General features: G+C 40.0%; 1 protein-coding gene and 1 pseudogene across 5 annotated transcripts in view; both read left to right on the top strand.

The window, feature by feature from the left end:
- C2CD3 (C2 domain containing 3 centriole elongation regulator) overlaps window positions 1-21,512 on the top strand; it is a 121,932-nt gene that overhangs the window by 69,661 nt on the left and 30,759 nt on the right. For all 5 annotated transcript variants that reach the window (XM_024572560.4, XM_053924195.2, XM_053924194.2 and 2 more), the window contains exons 23-28: window positions 717-1,319; window positions 3,498-3,836; window positions 12,247-12,385; window positions 14,613-14,677; window positions 16,769-16,974; window positions 17,983-18,116. In XM_024572560.4, the coding sequence (XP_024428328.2) occupies window positions 717-1,319; window positions 3,498-3,836; window positions 12,247-12,385; window positions 14,613-14,677; window positions 16,769-16,974; window positions 17,983-18,116 (1,486 nt within the window). The remainder of the gene's footprint in view (window positions 1-716; window positions 1,320-3,497; window positions 3,837-12,246; window positions 12,386-14,612; window positions 14,678-16,768; window positions 16,975-17,982; window positions 18,117-21,512) is intronic.
- LOC112316130 (small nucleolar RNA SNORA36 family) lies at window positions 9,583-9,697 on the top strand (annotated as a pseudogene).

Below are 21,512 nucleotides of genomic sequence, written 5' to 3'. Positions count from 1 at the left end.
ATATCACACTCAAGCACACCATATGACATTTTAGGGGAAATGTTCAAATGGCTGTCCATCTCATGAGAGACATTCACGTAACCTACCAACCACACTCAAGCAAGCTTTACTTCTGTCGGACCCTGTATAAAACAGTAGGAGAATTTCTGACACATAATAAATACTCAATAGAGTAGCTATTATTATTTTGAGATCCCGTTCCTGGTCCTTGGTGTATGTTCACTAAGTGGCAGTTCCCTTGGTGGAGGACCAGGTACTAGACCCCAAGTCTCCTGATTTCTTATCCCTTGCTTTTTTCATTGTACTCACAGCATCCTAATAACATTTCACGTCTTTCATAGCACTTCTCTTTGAAAGCTTTTTTAAAACCATTATCTCATTTAATGATCATAACAACTTTGTCTGGTAAGCAAGATCGGCACTAGTTTTCCCATTTGTCAGATAAGGAAAACAAGGCTGAAAGAAATTAATGGCTTACCCAGACTGGACCACTGTTTTTGGGCTGAGCCAAGGAGAGAATTCAGGTCTTCCACCTCCCCAGCCTTTGTTCCTCAATGTGATCTCGTTGCCTTTCAGTGGGCAGATGAAACTACAATGCACTGCTGGGTGTCTGTTTCCTGTTCTGTCTTGGACTAGAGTGATGGTGGCTCTGGGGTGGAGAGTGGGTAAGTCTTCTTACTTTTAAGACAATAATTGAAAATGTTTTCTCCTATAAGGGATCACAGGATGGTATCCTATTATTTTACCAGAAGATGGGGCCATGCCTCATGGCTTGGAGCTCATGCAGAAGATTGTGGGTGGTCTGGAGCTTTCAATTTCCTTCACCCATCCTGGAGACAGAGAACGGGTTTTGGAAGCTGCTGAACTATTGGGCTGGAGCTTTGAGAATAACCTGAAGGACCTTGTTAAGATGGATGAAGAGGAGCCAGCCACTGTCATCATCTCTACACCAAGGCTCTGGCTGCCCATCCATTGTGTGCTGCTTGCTGGCCAGAAGTACATTCATAAGAACACATATTGCTACCTCCGCTACAAGCTGTATGATCATGAAGGCTTTTGGACCCCTCTCAAGAAGCCCAGGGAGTCTACAAACGAAAAGCAGGTCATGGTTACTTTTAAGGCATCCAAAAGAGCAGAAGTCACTAGGGGCCAATCACTGCTTTGGTACTTCAGGGAGGAGAGATTAGAGATCCAAGTGTGGAGGGCTTATGGCAATGACAGTGTGGAGAGGCCCCACCATACAGACAGTTGGATTGGCTCAGCCTATGTGGACCTGGCCGGACTTGGAGAGAGGACAGCAAGGACACTAACTGTCAGTGGTAAGTTAAGAACCAGCCTCAGCTTGTGGCTGAGCACTTGTGGTTTAAGCACTTGGTCTATGACAAGTACTATGTGAGACACCCCTCTCAGATGTTATTTTATCTAATCCTCCCAGCAATCCTGTGAGGTAGGTATCAGACCCATTTTATAGTCATGGAAATGGAGACTCAGAGAGGGTGGGTAGCTGCCCAAGATCATAGGCTAGGAAGTGTTCTTTCCGTTATTGTATGCTGAAAGATCAGTAGTGTTGTAATTTAGTAATGCTTCTCATAACTAAAGAGATTTCAAAAAGGTTTGCTGGCTGCTTTTAAAAGAGCATTACCTAGTGACTTACACCTTTGTGGAATCACCATGCCTCTAAGAACCAGCTCTGAACTTAGTAGCTTTAGAGTACATCCAAATGCATCAGGGTTTTATACCTAACGTAGCGCCTACAACATTGTAGGCACTCAGTTTATATGTGTAAAACAGAGTGAATTTAGGGGACTGCCTTTAACCACGTGTGTAAGAGCCTGTGTGGGAATCTAGAATGCTAGTTTTTTAAATACACTGAAAAGCATACCTGCAAATGCAACTAGGATGTCTTTTTTCTCTGGTCAACCTATCTTGATCATAAAGAAAATCTACAGGTAATAAATTGATTCAAAAGGCAGAGAGGAAAAGATAACATTTTCCAAGTGGCATTATGTGCTGGGTACTTCTCTTTCAAACATTTGTTCCATACTTGATACATGTACTCGGCCCTGGGAACTGAGAGATGATTAGGAACTAATGCTGACCTAGTGAGTTTATCAGCTAATGGGAGAATAGAGTAGTAAATAAACAATTACAGTGAAGCCTAGGAACGACAAAGTTTTCCTCAGTGGTGCTATGGGACCACAGGGATGCAGCATCTCTTTAGTTCAAGGACAGCATCTCAGGGAAGGAGACCTGAGTTTCAGAGGATTTAGTAATAAGCCAGGAACGGCGGGGAAGGAGGGCAATTTAAGATGAAAGAGGGTATGTGAAGGCACAGTGACATGAGGCAGTTTGATACATTTTAGGCACTGTAAGTAGTTTGGTACTGCTGGATTAAATGATGGGCCATGAAGCTAGAGGGTAGTCAAGAGACTATGTTGAAGGCCTCCTCTAAGCAGAAGACCTTGGACTTTTTCCTGAGAGCTGTGGAAAACTATAACAGGTTCTGAATAGAAGAGTGACATACCTTTGCATTCTAGAAAAATAAGCCTAGCAACTGTCGTGCAGAATGAATGGGAGATGGCCAGACTAGGTTTTCCACAAATGTATTTATCTGTCTTAACATTCTGTAAGGTTGTTATTTCCCTACCTAAAAATAAAAAAATTTCCATCTTATGCTATTTGTGAATCAGTCAACTATATTTTTCTGAATTGAAATGAGTCTAATGAAGCAAACTTTAAGATTCTGAAGGAACTATTAGTACCTTTTGCTTTATAAATAAAATCTCATTTTTATCCAACAAACAAGTAAAGCTCAGATCCCAGAATTAAATCTGCCACTTGCTGAAAAAGTCATCTTTGCAGGTTGCTTAACCCCTCTGTGACTCTAGCACCCAAAAAACACTCAACAAATAATTAATTTCTTACTTTCTTGACTCCTCTGCCACCACCTTCTACTTCCCTTCCAAAGATCTCCAGGTCTACTTCCAGAGCACATTCTGTTGGTGAAACAGACTAAATTGAGTATCAGGGCAGCTTCCTGATGAGAAGGCCTAAGAACAAGAGTCAGTGGGACATGTGGGAGAGAAGACATGCCACTCCTAATTTCATAAAAGTCTTGGGCTTTTAAGCAGCCTCAGAAGTCATCTAAGCCTAGGAGCCCCGCAGCACATGAACCCCTTCCACAGCAGCTCTGCCCAGCAGTCACTGGCTTTGGCTTCAAATCTAAGCTCTTTACTTTGCATTTTTGGAGATAGTGTTTGTGTTTGGGGGAGTGGGGTGTAAAAATTTTCACACTGTGTATTAATTTCATAGTTTGACGGGGGGGGGGAGGTTGTTGTTTTTGTTTGTTTCATTTTGTTTTTACAAATTGGTATGTTGGGGCCTGGAGGCATACCAAAGGAAAGAGTCCCACAGCATCCTCAGTGAGCATCTCCTCCAAGGTTAAAGTGTTTTTGGTTCCTGCTTGCTTACGCTTGTTTTCCTTTGTTCTCTTGCAGGTGTGTATCCTCTATTTGGACGAAATGCTTCCAACCTCTCAGGAGCTGCCTTGCGAGTTCATGTGGTTCTTTCCGCTCTTTCCCCACACCCGGGGCCCACTCATGAGCTGGACTCCATGGACTGCAGCAGCCACAGTGAGTCTGAGCAGCTCCCCAGAAGGAATGATGAGATTCAACTCTCTCCACCACATGGCCACCAGAAGTCTCCTGCTTGCACCCAGGTGCCCTGCAACAGCACCACACCTGAGGTCTGCCCAGCCCAGGAGGGTCCTACCGAGTTGGATGGAACTTTTGCAGTCAGTATCCTGGTAGAAAGAGCAATGCACTTGAGCTTGAAAGGTATGCGCTGCTCACTCATCCAGAAACATACACTGCCTCCTCAGGCTGTGGTCCTGTCCTCATGATCTTTCAGGTGATGGCAGAGTCTGGAAGACCTATTCACCCTTTGATCAATAATTACATTTCTCAAGCCTAAAGGTTTAAGCAATATGAAAGTCATTCTAAACATAAGTGGACCTTGTCAGTTACCCTGATTTTGCATGTCATAAATTTCCCAGTTTAGAAACCTGAGTATAATAAGCCTAGATACTTCTCTTTTCCTTAGTTACCATCAAATTCTAAAATCCATGAAATCATTCTCTCTCTTAAGGTTCTCTTAGATCTCCTTCTTTTCTATTGCTACCAACTCAGGCCTAAGGCCAAGAGTTTTTAACACTAAATTCATAAAACCCTCAAGGAAGCCAACGATAACAATTAGGGTTGTTATCGGGAAAAGAGTTACATCTTACTTTATTAACCTCTAACTCAGCAACTTTCAGCCGGTGTGTAGTGCCGCAGGGATTTTTAAACACGCGACACTGGCCACTTTTCCCTCAGATTGTCAAATTAAAAAATGACACCAGCCAACACAACAATACCTGTCCAGTGTGAAAGAAGCAAAATTATACCTATTTTTTTCCTCAGATTGGCAAAAAATACATTTCTTTGGTAGGCCACAAAATTTTAGTAATTAGTTTATGTGTGTTGTGAAATGCAAAAGGTTGTAAATCACTGCTCTACCTAAAATCTAACGTTTCCTCTAATTGTGAATATAGGCAATAGACCCTAGTAATCTTAATAGTGTCTGTGATATTATCAACAGTAAGAATCAGAGATATTTTCATATCTCATTGTAGTTATTACAGATATCCCAGCATATCATTTATAGCTATTTTTACCAGTATTTGCAAACCTATAGTTAGATCTTGTTATGTGTTAATAAAGTACATATATTACCTATCACAAAATTTTTCTAGTGTTTTGATAACTATGCCAACATGATTTGATTTTTATGTAATCCTATGTATTTTGCATTATGCATTTTAAAGGAAAAAATCATTATTAAAAGAAGAGGCCCATAGACCTCACCAGACAACCAAAGGAATCCATGGCACGCTGAACCCTTCCCCTATTTTTATTCAGCCTTGTAATACAACTAAAATCTTCCCTTTACCATCACCTTCTCTTTTGCCTGCTCAATTCCAATTCCTCTCTTAAGACTCCACTCAAACAACACCATTCACCAGAGAGTTTCCCTGACATAAAGGTCCCCTATAGTACTAAAATTGTTTGTATGGTTTTCGTCTCCACTAGGTATGAGCTGTTTAAACTTAACTTAGTCGTTCATTCATCACTCAGCAACAAAATTTTGTAGTATTTGCTATGTGCAAACACTGCCCGTGGTGCTGGGGATAAAAGCAATGAACAAAACACAAAACTGTGCTTGTGTGAAGCTTACGTTCTAATAGGAACATATCAAACTCCATCTTGCCAGCCAATAAATTGTGTGTGTTTGACCTTGACCAACTTACTGTTTCCCTCTGTATCTTGAATTTCTCTTCTGTAGATAGCTGGGTTTAACAGGTTTAAGATGTGTGATGGCTATGAGAGTCAGAAACCATAGCCTTTTGAGTCCAGAAGTTTCACTAGGTACATCTTTTGGTTTGGCTCCTGACATCTCTGTATTGACCTCTCTTAGTTTCTGCTGTGTTGGAACAGAAAGAAAACTCATGCTTATAGTAACTGTTGTTTATCTTTCATTTCTGTTCAACTCATACACACCATCAACAGACATCACTCCTAGGATTATAAAGTTCTATAATGATGCCTCAATATAATGAATGATCCACCTCATAAAATTTGTGTATCGGTGACCTTGAAACATTTTATCTCAGGACAAAGTCTCCTCTGAATACAGTCTTGCTTTACAGTATTAGAGATGCTAAGATGCCTTATGAGTAATAAAATTGGGAAAGAATTTTTGCTTTTTTTATTGCCCTATCAAAACAGCCTACTTTTGACAAGTTTATATATAAAAATGAATTTTTTAAAAGAGAAAAATCAACAGATGAATGAGTTTAAAGAAACACATAAAAGCTTTTATTTTTTACAACTATTATTTTGGGGAGTTTTTGTTATTGCATTGAAAATAAAACATTGTATAAAAATATGGTTTAGGTCCCATTTTCAGGGGAGTCCCCATATTATAAAAAGCAACATATACTTGTAACTTTTAAACTAGCCAGTGAATTTCATTTTTAAGATGTGACTTAGCAAGGTAATTTGACAATAATTTATTGAGCACTTCCTTATGCCAACTTCTGTTCTCATTTTTGTACGTTAATTATCTCATTTCATCCTTATCTCTTGTGGGGTGATATGAATAGATTACAGTACATGACCATTTTATAAATGAGGAAACTGAAGCTCAAAAAGATGATACAAGTTGCACAGTAAAAATAAGCTCTGAAAAGCCAGGACTTGAATCAGTTATATCTGAATGTGAAGCCCATGCTCTTTCCTTTAGAACATCCTGCCTCTCGGGTACAAGATAAGCTGTGTTTGCCAGTTAGTCCTATCCATAATGCTTACCAGTCAGTCGAGCGCAGGATGGGCATGTATCACACGTCCAGTCCTGTGCTTACACTGCGAGAATGGTAGTTAAATTCAGCAAGTAGTAAATCTGTATGGGGCCAGTGCCAGGTACAGAGAGTGCAGAGCAAATGATACATAGTTTCTGTCTTCCAAGAGCTGATAACCTGGTTAAGGACAATAGCAACTACACAGTTAAAGAATGACATATGAAGCAGAATGCTCTGAGGGGCAAAGGCTAATACAATTTGTGGTGTTTACAGATTTTAGAAACAGAGAAATTAGATACGGCTAAGAAATCAGGAGAACTTTTTAGATTGAATAGGTTTTTAGAAAGGTGTGAAAGAAATGCTAAGTGAATATTTCAACTTGAACAAAGGTATTCAAGTAGGAAATTGTATGTTCTCGGCTTGCTTAGAGGGGACGTGGAGGATCTGCTAGTAATTGATTCTCTTTGGCTGGACCCAGTGTCATTCATTACAAAGGACCTATAGGGTCTCATGAAGAGATAGATAAAATTGCTGAGCAGCAGTAAAGGATCAACTAATTGACATGATTTTAGATGGCCACGATGGCACAATGTTGACTCTTTTTCCAGTAGTGCTTGGCTTCCTTTACCTTCTAGCAGAACAAACAGTAAGTGATTCTCTGGGTCTTAGCTCATGCACCTTTGTAAGCCTTTCTCTCTTCCCAGCTACAAAACTCAGCCCACTCCAATGGCATTCCTGCTCCTCTCCTTACTCACAAACCCTTTTTTTTTTTTTTTGACTCTATAGGCAGACTCCTGCCTCAGGGTCTTTGGATCAGTGTCCCTCTGCCTGGAGTGTTTTTCCCTTCTGGCACATCTTTACTGAAATCTCTTTGTCTCAAAGAGGCCTTCCTAGGCCACCCATCTAAAATTGTAGTCCCTCCCCAGCATTTTCTATCCCTCTTTCTTGTTTATTGTCTGTACTCTTGGACAGTGTTTGTTTATTTTCTGTCTTTCCTAAAAGAACAGAAGTCCTATAGAGACAGGGATAGAGACAGGAATTCTTTTTATTTGCTTTGTTTTATTCACTGCCGAATCCCAATACCTAGAACTATATTTGATGCATAATAAGTGGTAAATATTTGTCTTATGAAAAAGTGGGTGAATCTGAGGCCTTGCACAAATGCCTTCTCCCTCATACCTTCCCTGATTGCCTGTGTTGCCTCTCCTGCAGGAAGGTTGCTTATGGAGAATTTAAATGCATAAATCATAAGGATTTTTTTTATTAAGTTTGCACTGTGTCCAATACAAGGAATATGATCATGGCCTCTTAGAAAGTTTCTGGCACCTTTTCTCCATTCTCACTGTCCACCTTGCATGTTCAGGCTTTAGAAGCTTTTTGCCAATGTCCATTCTCTCCCATACTGCCAAGCCTTTGACTATGCTGTTTCCTCTACCTAAAATGCCTTTTCCTCTCGTATTCAGCAAATATGCTCCTCACCCTTCAAGATTTGACTGAAGTGACTGCAACACTTGGAAGGCCTACTGACCACCCCATTGGCAGAATACCTCCCTCTGTGTTGTCAACACGTGCCCATACCACCACCCCCACACAGTTTCCCTGCTTTGTGTCACCTATTACTCCGTGCTGAAAATGCCAGTGTGTCTCTCCACTAGGCTGGTCATTCCTTGGGGGCAGGGACTGGATGTTGTTTATTTCTGTATCCCAGCACCATGATCTTTATGATGTCGCTAAGCAAATGTAATGTCCTCTTATTTGTGAATATGATACTTAACACCTCTCACATTTTGGGCATGGGTTACAAAATGTCACTTGTTATTTGGCCTCTTTCTGTTGAGTCAGGTCAGAGTAAACATCAGAGTGGACATCTGGCTTTCAGAGGTTGCCACCCTTGCAGTGATAGCCCATGTGGTCCTTCCCCCCACAAACATGTATGACTCAGTCAGGCACTGTGCTGGACCCTGAGAGTACAGACTCTCCATCAACTCTCTGAAGTGTGCCTTCCAAATTGTGATGTGATAGAAGGAGTTCTGGAAGGAGAATCAGGAGACAGGGTTCCGGCCCTAGCTGGGCAATTAACCTGCTTTGGGCAAACCCATTTCCCTTTTCCTCAACCGTTCAGAGTACTGCAGAACCTAGAAGTCACGCGTCTCAGAATTGCAATTGGCCCTCTCTGCTGATCTCTCTCAGAACTTTCCTGGGCAGATGTTGCTGTCCTCTGCTGGTACATGCTACAAGCAGACGAGGTAGCTTCTCTCCTCCAACCCCGGCAGCCATCTGTAGACAAAGGGCAGTGAGGCATCTTCAGACCTTTAATGAAGACCTTGGGCCTGACCTGCATTCAGGGAGCTCTTGAATCTAGTAAAGGTCTAGTAAAGGAAACACAGACACACAGATTATTATAGAATACTGTGGGAACCACACAAGTATTCTACAATAGATTAGAAGCATCGCTTTCTAAGCAGATTATCTCTTCCCTAGCTATGAAGATTTATGACATTTTATTGGAAGAAATCTACCAAGGAAAGGGTGGGGTAGAGGTGGTATGAAAGCTGTGTCAGGAAGAGCTCAGTTATAGGAAACAACTTTCTCCAGACATTTTAAACAGAAAAGAGTTTAATATAGAACATTAAGGTACTTCTTCGAGTCATTGGGAGAGCTAGAGGAGAGAGGGCTTTAGGCTAAGCTTAACCACTAGATCTTTTAAGTTTAGAATAGTATGCCAAAACTCATCAACACTACTACCATAGGGCCTCTGGGGCACCTGCGGAGCAGACCCTGGTGCAGAAAATTCAGTGTCACCCTTGCTAGTAGAAAAAGCAGAAGGAATAGGAAGATGTCTTCCGCCTTTCATCTGCCTTTCAGATCTGTTATAATGACATCTAATTGCAAGAAGACAATTTTTATCCATATTTTAGCTGCAAAAGAGTCTGGGAAATAACAGTTTTACCCTTTCAGTCTTTACAGTATGGAATACAGTGCAGTAAAAGTAGGTGGGGTTGGGTGCTGAGCATGCCAGTCCACATAAATACTGCTCAGTTTCACTAAAAATAAAACTTTTAAGAAGATAGCTCACTTAGTGCCATTCTATACATTTTATATTTGTAATGATGGGCTCTATATTATTGATTTCCATTAACTATTCTTTGCTTACTATCATTCTATTAGAATCTTCTTTCCTGCTCTTTCAAAAATATGCCTATATTCTATTAATTAAACTTTGGGACATTGAAACACAGGCTAATGGAGATGATTAGCTAGAAAGCATTGCTTTATTCATTTACTTCCCAGCCTACAAAAATGAAAAAATAAAAATAAAAGAATATGCTTGTACACTGCTTTTGCCATGTTGTAAACCAGTGGGTTTTTTTGTTTTATTTAGTTCCCCATAAAGTTCTTCTCTGTATCTTTAGTGACTTGCTGATTGTAAAGCTTTTTGCCCCAATTTCAGCCTTTCTCCAGGTTCTGCTTTGTCAACAACCCTTATACGCCTCAGCTCCCTCCTGCCTCAGACACCACCAGATCTCACTTTTTTTTTTTAATTTTATTTACTTATTTATTTTATCTTTGCTGGAGGCCATGCTCATTGATTTTAGAGAGGGGAAGGGAGGGAGAAAGGGCGGGTGAGAAACATCATTGTGTGAGAGAGACATCGATTGGTCGCCTTGCATACACGCCCCGACTGGGGTCAGACCTGCAGCTTAGGCAAGTGCCCCAACCAAGAATCGAACCCGTGACCTTTCAGTTTGCAGAATGACACCCAACCGACTGAGCCACACAGGCCAGGGCCAGATTTTACTTCTAAGGCTAGCATTCTTCTTTCTTCTTGTCAGTTCTTTTTCCCAAGGCCTCTTCTCTCCTTAGCACCCATTTTCTTTATTAATTATCCTCTGTAAGACAGTCTAAAAAGTACTGCCATCTGGTCTAGTTGAGTGCTCTGAGGCATTAGAAGTCACGAGATTAAATACCATGATGTGTCCATTTTTTTACCAAGAGTTGGGGGAGAAATTCTTTTTAATTTAAACTAATAGGGCTATATTATGGAAGATAGTATCAAAGCCTCGTGAGTGTTTAGGTGGAACACAAGGCTGCTAATTGATGCCATGCTTATTGTTGCTCTTTAAAGGTATCAGAAACCCCAAAACTTAGAGTTCAGTGTTGACTTTTCCCTAGACTACTGGTACTTCGGTGAAAAGGTTTGGAAAGAATTGGTCTACTCTAACGGAAATTCTTTTGCTTAGGGAAAATACATCAAAGCGAAGGTGCAGGTACCTCTTTCCCTAAAAGAAACGTGAAGTTGGAGAATCCAACTAGGGATCCAAAGTTCAGTAATTCTGCCTAGGAGTCAAGAGAGGCTTCTGAGAGTAGGTGGTGCTAGAGCCTATCTTTTAATGGCTCCTTATTACCTGTTAAACTGCTTGTGGAGGAGAGTAAAATCAGCATCAGCAGTTCCGAGCTTGGCTTGTTCTTCAGATTGCTTTCTGGCCCCAGGATAGCCTGAGGTCTTTGGTAGAGCGGTACTGAAAGGAGTAGCCAGATAGAGAAGGAGCAGGGTGGTGCCTCAAAGATTAACTTCACCTACGAGTTGAAGTGAGAGTGTGGATTTGGAGAAACCTTGAGCTAGACAGGTAGAAAGAAGACAACTACTTAGAATCTACATGTAGAATCTGTTCCTCTGGATCACATAAATAACGTTTGACACACTTACTTTCTTATTCTTTTCTCTTTCCTGCATCTGTAATCCAGAATTTCATAGCATTTTAGAGCTAAGAGGGATCTTAAGGAGTACATAGAGTTTATATTATACAGAGGCTATATCATTTAGTGCTGTCTAAAAGAACTTGGCACTGCAATGGTCATGCTCTGTATCTTTACTGTGCATTATGGTAGCCACCTGCCACCTGTGGCTATTGAGCACTTGAAGTATGGCTAGTCTGACTAAGGAATTGATTTTTCAATCTTCTCCATTTTCATTAAAGTTAAATGGCCGCATGTGGCTAGGGGTTGCTTGCTGGACAGCTCAGTTAGACTACCTAGTATCACCAGCCATCTTCAGTTCGCATTGTTTTAAGAGAGAATTGTTTTAATGACTGAGTCTCCCACAGTGGAAACCTGACCTTATAAAAATTAACACCAGCACAGTACTCAGGGTTCTACATTTGTTTATTCTGTGGGAGAGGCACTATAGTTGATGGCTGGAAGCTTGCACTCCAGAGCCAGAATGCTTGAATTCTACCATATAATACATATGTGACCACTTAATACATGTTTAATCTCTCTGTACCCGTTTTTCATCTATATGGGAATAATAATAATAATACCTCATTGGGTTGTAAAGATTAAAGGAACTAATACATATACATGTATTAGAACAGTACCTGACACAGAGTAAATGATATTCTGTAAGTGTTACCTACTATTATTTTCAGCATCTTAGAAGGTGTATCATATGCCCTCTTTGAGGAAGCTGTGGCCTAGATAGGCCTTGCTTAAGGTCACACAGAATATATATGGCAGAGCTAATAGTTGATCATCTGACTCTTAAGCCTAGGGCTTTTTGCGGTTTTATCTTTTGCCTTTCAATCCAGTATTTTCCATTATCCATAAAGTACAAGGAGATGGGAGAAGTCATTTTTTGTCTGGGAATATTTATGAACTAAGCCTTGATATGACAGTTTTAGTAGCAGAAGGGACACTGGAAGCATTTCAAATACAGGGAATAGTATTTGAGCAAAGACCCAAAGGTAGGAGAGGGCTGGAATGGTCCTGCTTGTACCTGTATAAAGGGAAATTTCCATCACATTCTTTTTGATGCCCTAAAATAGTCACTCCACTCTGCTCTATTCCAGGGAGCCCCTTGACAGAGCGGAAAGTATCTACACCCAGCTCTTGTGTATCCTTTGCCACAGCTGATGAGCCATCTCCTGTCTATACCCCAGTGGTTGAAAACACAGATTCTCCCATCTGGAATTTTCAACAGCAGTCAAGGTTTGTATTGTATGATGTTCCATTAGCCTTCTAGAACGGCTTTTTCTTCCAGGAGACAAACAGAGCAGGGAATGTAGTAGACAATAATACTGAGCAGACCTGGGAAATGCTTCTCTTACCAAGCAATTATTGAATACTAGTGCTTTTAAATTCATAGCTAGCGAAAGGTGAAGGGATTAAGAAATACAGATTGGTAGTTACAAAATAGTCACAGGGATGTAAAATACAGCACAGGGAATATAGTCAATTATATTATAATAACTATAAATGGTGCCTGGTGGGTACTTGAAATGTGAGAGGCATCACTTTATAAAGTATATAATTTTCTAACCACTAGGCTGTACACCTGAAACTAATACAAAGTAATATTGGATGTAAACTGTAATTGAAAAGTGACATTTTTTAAAAGAAAAAATGGGAAAATTTACAGCCAGCAGTGGTTTAAAAGTTTTGTTGTGGTGTTTTTTAATTCTGCTCAGTACAGCTCAAAAATTATTTAGTAGGACTGTAATTTTCTTTAACTTCCAGTGCCTAGAACAAAGCAGGGCATTTAAGATGATTAAGATAAATTTAAAAATTACATAGAGTGGCATATGCTGCCCCCTCAGCTCCATATTCATAGAGGGTAAGAGCTAGAAGTTCAGGGAGGGCTTCTTAAATAGACACCTCAGCTAAGTGTGGAAGAATGTGTGTGTTATCTAGATGAAGTGGGCAGAGAGAACTAATCTTAGAAAAGGTGGTGGTTCGTGCATCTTTGGAAGAGATTTCCAGTGCAGTGGGAAGAGGCTGGGCTTTGGAACTAGAGACTCTTGGCCTCCAGTCCCATCTCTGTCATTTACTAACTGTGTGAACAAGTTGCGTAACATCTCTGTTCCTCAGATTCCTCATCTGTAAAGTGGGATACATCGCAGGGTTATTGCGAGGTTCAAATTAGATGACATTTAGGAAAGTTACCTCATGGTACATAGTAGGTATGCAACAAATCTATGGAAGACTCGAAAGATCTAAGGTTGAGTCCTGTCAATCATGTTACAGTTGTAGAAACTGTGGCCCAAGGAGGTTATATAATCTGTAGGTAGTAGAGGCAAGATTAGAAGAAAAATAAATAATGATACTGTTTATCATTCTTTTATCACAAAATTATTTCATTTGATCTTCCTAGCAACCTTGTAGGTAGATAATATTATCCCATTTAACAGATAAGAAAACCAGAGCTCAGAAAAAACCAGGCTCAGGGTCATTCAGGTGACAGTGGTAGGACTGGAATTCAAAGGCAAGTGTTCTGACCCAGCTAGAATTCCACACTCTGATGTGGTGTTCGTTTCACTTCAGCATGGTGCCTCTCATTGGACTCGAAGTAGGCTCTCTTCAGTTCTCCAGTGGTATCTGGGGAAGGAAATTAAATCTCTTGATTTGCCTTGGTTCTCCATCTAGCTTACCTGGAGCAGTGGTACCCGGTTTGGAATTTGGCAGATCTTTGTAATTTAAAATTATAATTCATGTCATATAAAATATATTAAAGGTACTGAGTAAATTCCACATCAACCTCTTTATCTGGTATTAAAGTTGGGCACTTTCTTATTTTGATGCCTTCACCTCTACACAGAATGGCTTTGGAGTCAGGCAAACTAGTGTTCAAATCCCAGCTCTGCCACTTACTGACTTTTATGTCACTTGAACAAATCATTTCACTTTTCGGAGCCCAGCGTCATCATCTATAAGATAGGGAGAATGACACCCATGCCATAGGTTTTTGTGCAGATTACATGTATATAAAACACCTGACATATGCCTGGCCCAAAGAAGGCACTCAGTAAATGTCCCCACCCCCCATCTTTTTCCCCTCTCACCACTCTTCCATTCCCATGAACAAGAAGTGTTCTTATCTGCTCCAATAAAACTGTTCATGACGTGTGGAGGGGCTCCCTTTCCACATCCCCTCCCTTGTCTTGAGAAACAGAGTCTGAGTGTGGCAGATGCTATGGAGAGGAAAGTACTCTATCAGGGGATCCTGTTTTCAAGTCTTAGCAAGTTGCTTCCCCTCTCTGAGCTTCCGTCTCCTCCTTTTAACTGTGAAAATAAAAATATATTCTAGAAGATGACCATGCAGGTAGAGTGCAAGCATTAGGAAAGTACATTGCAAACTACAAGACATTCTTCAAATCCAAGCTTCATACTACGGAAGCATCCTATACAGTTAATTTATGGTGGTTATTTTTCTTCGTAGGCTATCAAAAGAGCTTCTTTTGGACCCACGGCAAACTCTGGTCTTCAAAGTCTGGCATAAAGGAGGTATGAAGTCTATTTTATGAACTCTGGATGTAGAACTGAGCTCACACAAAGCGAAAAATGGCCCTGATGGTGCCGAGTACTCACATATGTGTTAGAGGGTATCCCACTGGAATTTAAATCCTTAGAAAGCATATAATTTTGTTCGACTACATGCTTAGCACAGAAATCCAAGTGTATTTGAGTCTTTCCAATTGTATCTCAACTATCATAATGTATGTCATGCTGTACCCAAGTGATTTCTACCCCTTTTGTATGATGTTATGCCTTCTGTTAACTGGCTTATTGACCAAGACCCTAGCTTTTTCAGGTAGTACACAAGCTAGAGTCTGACCACTTGTCCTTCCTCCTTTTAAAAACCTTCCTAGGACAGAGGTACTGACATTATGGTCCTTGAACCTAGTTTTACTCAGCTACCATTAAAGAGGCATTAATACAACAGTGTTAAGAACACAAACTCTGAAGCCACACTCTTTAAATTTAAATGCCAGGTCTGCCCCTTACAAAGTAGTATCACCTTGGGTGAATAACTTAACTTTTGTTGACTCAGTTTCCTTTTCTATAAAATAAGGATGATAACAGTATCTACCTCACGGGGTTTAGGGAGAATTAAATGGAAGCCTGATACTTAATAAACACTGTCTCAGTCTTTGTTTTTATTAGTGAATGGCAATGTGCTAAGAACTTTACAAACACCTCTAATCCTGCAAGGTAAAAAGTAGTTCAATTTTACAGATGTAGAGCGGAAGCCCAAGGAAGTTCAGTGGTTTGACTAAGGTTATATACCTATGAATTGAAGGAGCTAGGATTTGAACCCAATTTTGACTGGCTCTGTAGCCATCTCCATTTGTACCTCACACTGGTAAGATTGGATGACTCCGAAAAATAAGGTGGTGAGGACGTCCAACTATCTCACAACTCCTATACTTTGGAACTTTTGTCTCACTAAACCCTCATGTAAATCTAGTTGCTTTAAGATTCCTGCTAGGGCCTATTCCCAGACCTCAGTTGTTTTGAGTCATCTACAGCATCACAGTTTTATGTTTGCTAATGATAAGTTTCTAGAGCTAACCCCAAAGCCTAACAAAAGACCTGAGAGTAGTCAGGGTATAAGCAAAATCGACTGACCCTGTGTCTCCTCCTGTGCTCCTGTTCAGAAGTGACGCTGTGGGTCTGGTTTTTATGATTCTTACCTTGCTGTTTCCTCAGATTTAATTATGTCCACCCCCCCACCCCCAACCCAACCTCATAAAAGCAGCAGGAGCTGATCATAAATAGATTTTCTCTGAATCAACACTAGGAATCCCTGCTTTATTTAGTTAGGCTCCACACACCTGTCTGGTTTTGTTTGTTTGTTTGTTTGTTTGTTTTTTGAAATCTCAGTTTATTTATTTTTATAATATTTTATTAATTATGCTGTTACAGTTACCCCAATTTTTCCCTCTTTGCCCCCCCACCCAGCAGCCCTCCCCTTAGGTAACCTCCCCTCACCTTTGTTCATGTCCGTAGGTCATATGTATATTCTTTGGCTACACCATTTCCTGTGTTGTACTTTACATCCCCATGGCCATTCTGTAACTACCCGTTTGTACTTCTTAATCCCCTCACCTCTTCACCCACTCCCCCATATCCCCTCCCATTTGGCATCCATCCAGACACTCTCTATATCCATGATTCTGTCTCTGTTCTTGTTTGTCTTTTAGATTCAATTGCTGATAGGTATGTGTTTATTGCCATTTTCAAATGCTTTCTTTAAAGACTCACTGCTTTGAGGAAAATCAGTGAGACATGATGACCTATGGAAAAGAATAAGTATTTCATATGTTTAAGGGTGCTTTCCGGTTGTCTATATCAAGAGATCAAATCTCGACCCCGCCAGCTTTTCCCTGCCATACAAACAGTGAATTAATTCATAATGGTGAAAATAGGCTGTGGCTGTCAGTCCCTCTGGTCCTCGTTATCTCTGTCTTTTCTGTTAATTTTGGAATCACTAAACCTGCTAGTTCCCATAAATCAGTTCCTCTGTGTGCAGCATCTAATCTCAGTGGCAGGACATGCCCAGATGCACTGCCCAGCTCTTCTCTTTCCCTACAGATGAGGAGAGGGTAATTGGCTTTGCCTCGGTGGACCTCTCCCCACTTCTCTCCGGTTTCCAGTATATCTGTGGTTGGTACAACATCACAGACTTCAGTGGAGAGTGCCAGGGGCAGGTAAAAGTTGCTGTCTCCCCTTTGGAGAGTCTGATGCGCTTCAAAGAAGAAAAGCAAGCAAGACGTGGGGGAGAGACCCCAGGATCACTGGTATGTATCCTGATTCACATCGTTGACCAGCAAGGGCTCTACTGAGCAAAACCTCCAAGAAGATTCTTTACATGTGTTTGGCACTTCCCAGCTTACAGAACACATTATATATTTGTTTTGTAATGGCCTTTTAGAGGTGATAAAAAGAGTTCTGGAATTACATAGTGATGATGAATGCTCGACTCTAAATATATTAAAAACCACTGAACTGAATGAACACTTTCAAAGGGTGAACTTTATAATACATGGATTACATCTCAGTTTTTTAAATAAAATAAGATTAGTTGTAGTGTGGAATCTGAAATCATATTGGTTGAACTTTTTTAAAACTCTTACATTAAAATCATCAGTCTATCATTAAAAGAATTAAAAACAAAAGACTAGAAAGAGAGAAATTGATTACAGTAAGCATAGACAACTCTTTCAGGGAATTTAACTCTCAAGGTAAGGAGAATTTTCCAAATTGTCCCAGATCGGGGAGCTCTATCAAGGCATAGATTGTGGTTTATTCATCTCTCAATCATGCGTGCCTGGCGCAGGATCTGGCAGAGTGGGCATCAGCAAATAATAAATGAATGAATGAGTGAGTGAATGCGTGCATGAGAAATGACAGACTTAAACAGTACCTATAGCGAGGTCTTTTCTTCACATCAACCCTGGTAGTCATCGCTAAGAAGTACCACAACCAGATTATCCTCACATGAAAATAGAAGATGATGTCTAGTCAGGAGTTCACAAACTAGCTGGATCGTAAATGTAGATAAAGCAACTAAAGAGCAATCAATAATATAGTCTACAAAATGGGCATAAGAGTACCTACCTCATAAGATTATTGTGAAGTTTAAATAAGAAAATGCATGTAAATTGCTTAGTACAGTGCTCAACACATAGAAAATACTCAATAAATTATATTTATACACATATAATAAATTTTACAAATTTATTTATATGACTTTGTTCCAAAAGGATTTGTTGTGACAAGTACCACTTTTTTCATTGCTTCTACAGATCCCAGTATACAGTTCTTTTTCCTTCCCTGTCTCTGATGTCTATACTGCATTCCCCAGCGGTGTTACAAGACAGACTCCAGAAAAACTTGTTCACACCTCATCAGAAGAGCTTGGTTTCTCCATTCCTGGGAGGTGAGGGATTTCTTGATGATGGGAAGAAGTGGAGTCAGGGAGCAGAAGTTCAACTGGCTTGTCATTTCTCTCCTTTATTAGAGGAAGAAACTGGTGACAGGGAAAGAGCTTTGTTGGTCTTCTGCACAACCCCTGCGAGCCCCAAGACCCTATGAAAATAAAAGTTTTTATAATGTAGGAACTAGAACTTTACTGCTACCAAAAGGATAGCTTCAGCCCTGATCAGTGGGGCTCAGTTGGTTGGGCATCATCCCACAAAGCAAAAAGTCACGGGTTCAATTCCCAGTCAGGGCACATGCCTGGGTTACAGATTCAGTCCCCAGTATGAAAGGCAACTGATAGATGTTTCTCTCTCTCTCTTTCTCCCTCCCTCCCCTTCTCTCTAAAAATAAATATATATATATTTTTTAAAGAAGGATAGCTTCAGGCAAGGAACACTTTTCTCTTTTCCTCAAAGGCCTTTACCCTTCACCCATAAAAGCAGTCCTCCGCTGTGTGAGAAAGATACCATGATCTTTCACCTCCCAAACTGATGTGCCAGATTATTTTATAAAAAGCAATTGGCCATCCGTTTCAGCCAAGCCAACCATGGCTATGCGTATGGATGTCAGGCTGGAGCATATTCCATCCTGTCAAAGGGCAGGATCTAAGAATAAGATTGCCTTCCTCCCACCCCACTCCCTTCCAGGCCCTAGTGTCATTTAGCATCCTTCTGCCTCCACCAATCTTTCCCATGTCTTTCTGCCTCAGAGGGACGGCAAGGGATCTTCCCCTGCAGCAGATTCTCCAACAGCAGCAGTTACTTGGTAGACCCTTTATTCCAGGAAAGACACTCTCTAATACTGCTTAGCCACTCAGAGGCCCATTTCTGTGCTTTGTAATTTTCTGCCTGCCCACTGCATGAGGGGAACCTCGGTGTTCTGCACAGAGGGGGCCCATGTGTCCGTCAAATCCTAAATCTCAGGTTTACATAATTTCTGTTTTTTATTTTTATTGAATGTATTGGGGTGACTAAGTTACTAAGGAGAGGAAGAAACATTTAGGGGTGATGGGTATGTTTATTATCGTGATGTGGCAATGGATTCCTTAAATGTGCACATATATCAAAACTCATCAGATTCTATATTTTAAATATGTGAAGTTTATTTGTACTAGCTATAACTTAGTCAAGCAGTGGTTCTCAAATATTTCCAGTTCAGAACTCCTGTATACCCTTCAAAATTATTGATGACCTCAAAGAGGTTTGTTTTTGTAGGTTATATCTATCAGTTTTTTTTACCATATTAGAAATTTAAAGTGAAAAACTTTTAAAATGTAACATACAAAATCAATTGTGTCTATACATCAGCAGCAAATAATCCAAAATGAAATTGAAAAAACAATTTCATTTACAGTAGCATCAAAAAGGATAAAATACTTAATAAATTTAACAAAAAAGTATAAAACTTATTCCCTAAAAACTACAAAATATTGTTAAAACAAATTAAAGTCGGTCTAAATAAATGGAAAGGCATCCCATATTCATGGATTGGAAGGCTAATATTGTCAAGATGGCAGTAATCCCCAAACTGACCCACAGATTTAACACAATTCCTCTGTGTTTCAATTCCTGCTGGTTTCCTTATGGAAATGGGCAAGTTAGTCCTAAAATTCACATGGAAATTCAAGGGATACAGTACACAAAATAGTCTTGAAAAAGAACAAAGTTCCTGATTTCAAAACTTAACTACAGAGCTATAGTAAACAGCACAGTGTGGTACTGGCATGAGGATAGAAATACAAACCAATGGAATAGAATTAACAGTCCAGAAATAAACCCATGTGCCAAGGATGCCAAGATGGTTTAATGAGGAAAGAATAGGATTTTCAACAAATGGTGTTGGAGCAACTAGATATCTACATGCAAAAGATTATAACTGGACCACTTCCTCACACCATATGCAAAAATTAACTCCAAATGGATCACCTATCTAATTGTAAGAACTAAATCTATAAAACTCTTAGAAGAAAACATAGGAATAAATCTTTATGACCTTGGGTTAGGCAGTGATTCCTTAGATATGATGACAAAAGCAGAAGCGACAAAAGAAAAAAGTAAATCATGAAAATTTTAAAATTTAGTGCTATAAATGATACCATCAAGAAAGTGAGAAGGCAGCCCATAGAATGCAAGAAAACACTGGCAAGTCAAGCTCTCACCAGCATAGATCAGTTGGTTGAGCATCATCCCGCAAGGCAAAGGGTCGCCAGTGTGATTCCCAGTCAGGGCACATGCCTTGGTTGCAGGGCCAGTCCCTGGTTGGGGTGCATGCAACAGGCAGCTGATTGATGTTTCTCTCACAAATTGGTGTTTCTCTCCCTCTCTTTCTTCCCTCCTTCTCCTCTCTAAAAATAAATAAAATATTTTTTTAAATAAAAAGAAATAATAACAAATCATAGATCCGATAAGAGGCTTGTATCCAGAATACAGGGGTGGACAAGAGTAGGTTTACAGTTGTGAATACACAAATCACAGAATTAATAAAGCTATTGTACTAATCATAACCCGAATGTCTTTGTCCATACAAAGAACTATAAACCTACTTTGCCCACCCCTATATATAAAGAATTTTTACAACTCAATAATAAAAACAAATAATACAATTAAAAATGGGCAAATTATCTGAATAGACCTATCTCCAAAGAAGATAAGATACACAACAAAAATGGCCAATAAACACCTGAAAAGATGCTTGACATCATTAGCCATGTAGTATAATGTAAATGAAAACCATAATGAGATACCACTTTACATCCAAAAGACAAATATCACAAGTGTTGGGGAGGATGTGGAGAAATTGGAACCCTCATGCGTGGCTGGTGGGATTTTAAAATGGTGCAGCTGCTTTGGAAAACTGTGGCAATTCCATAAAGGCTTAATACAAAGTACCGTATGATTCAGTAACTCCACTCCTAGGTATATGTACCCAAGAGAAATGAAGATACGTTCACATAAAAACTTGTTCATGGATGTTTGGAGCAGCATTGTTTCTAATAACTAAAAAATAGAAACAACACAAATGTTTGTGAACCGATGAATATATATAAACAAAATGTGATATATCTATATAATGGAAAATTGTTCATGAGAAGGAATGAAGTACTGATACATGCTACAACATGGATGAAGCTTGAGAACATGCTAAACAGAAGGAGGCAGTCACAAAAGACCATATACTGTATGAGTCCATTTCTATGAAACATCCAAAGTAGTCAAATCAATGGAGACAGAAAGTAGATTAGCAGTTGCCTAGGGCTGGGAGGTTTGGGTGGTGGTTGGGAAGAGAGGAGTAAATATGGAGTGATTGCTAATAGGTAGGAGGTTTCTTTTGGGAGTGATAAAATGTTCTAAAATTG

This window comes from Desmodus rotundus, chromosome 5 (genome assembly GCF_022682495.2).
Source record: "Desmodus rotundus isolate HL8 chromosome 5, HLdesRot8A.1, whole genome shotgun sequence".
Lineage (NCBI taxonomy): Eukaryota > Metazoa > Chordata > Mammalia > Chiroptera > Phyllostomidae > Desmodus > Desmodus rotundus.
This window is presented reverse-complemented; position numbering and strand designations above follow the sequence as displayed.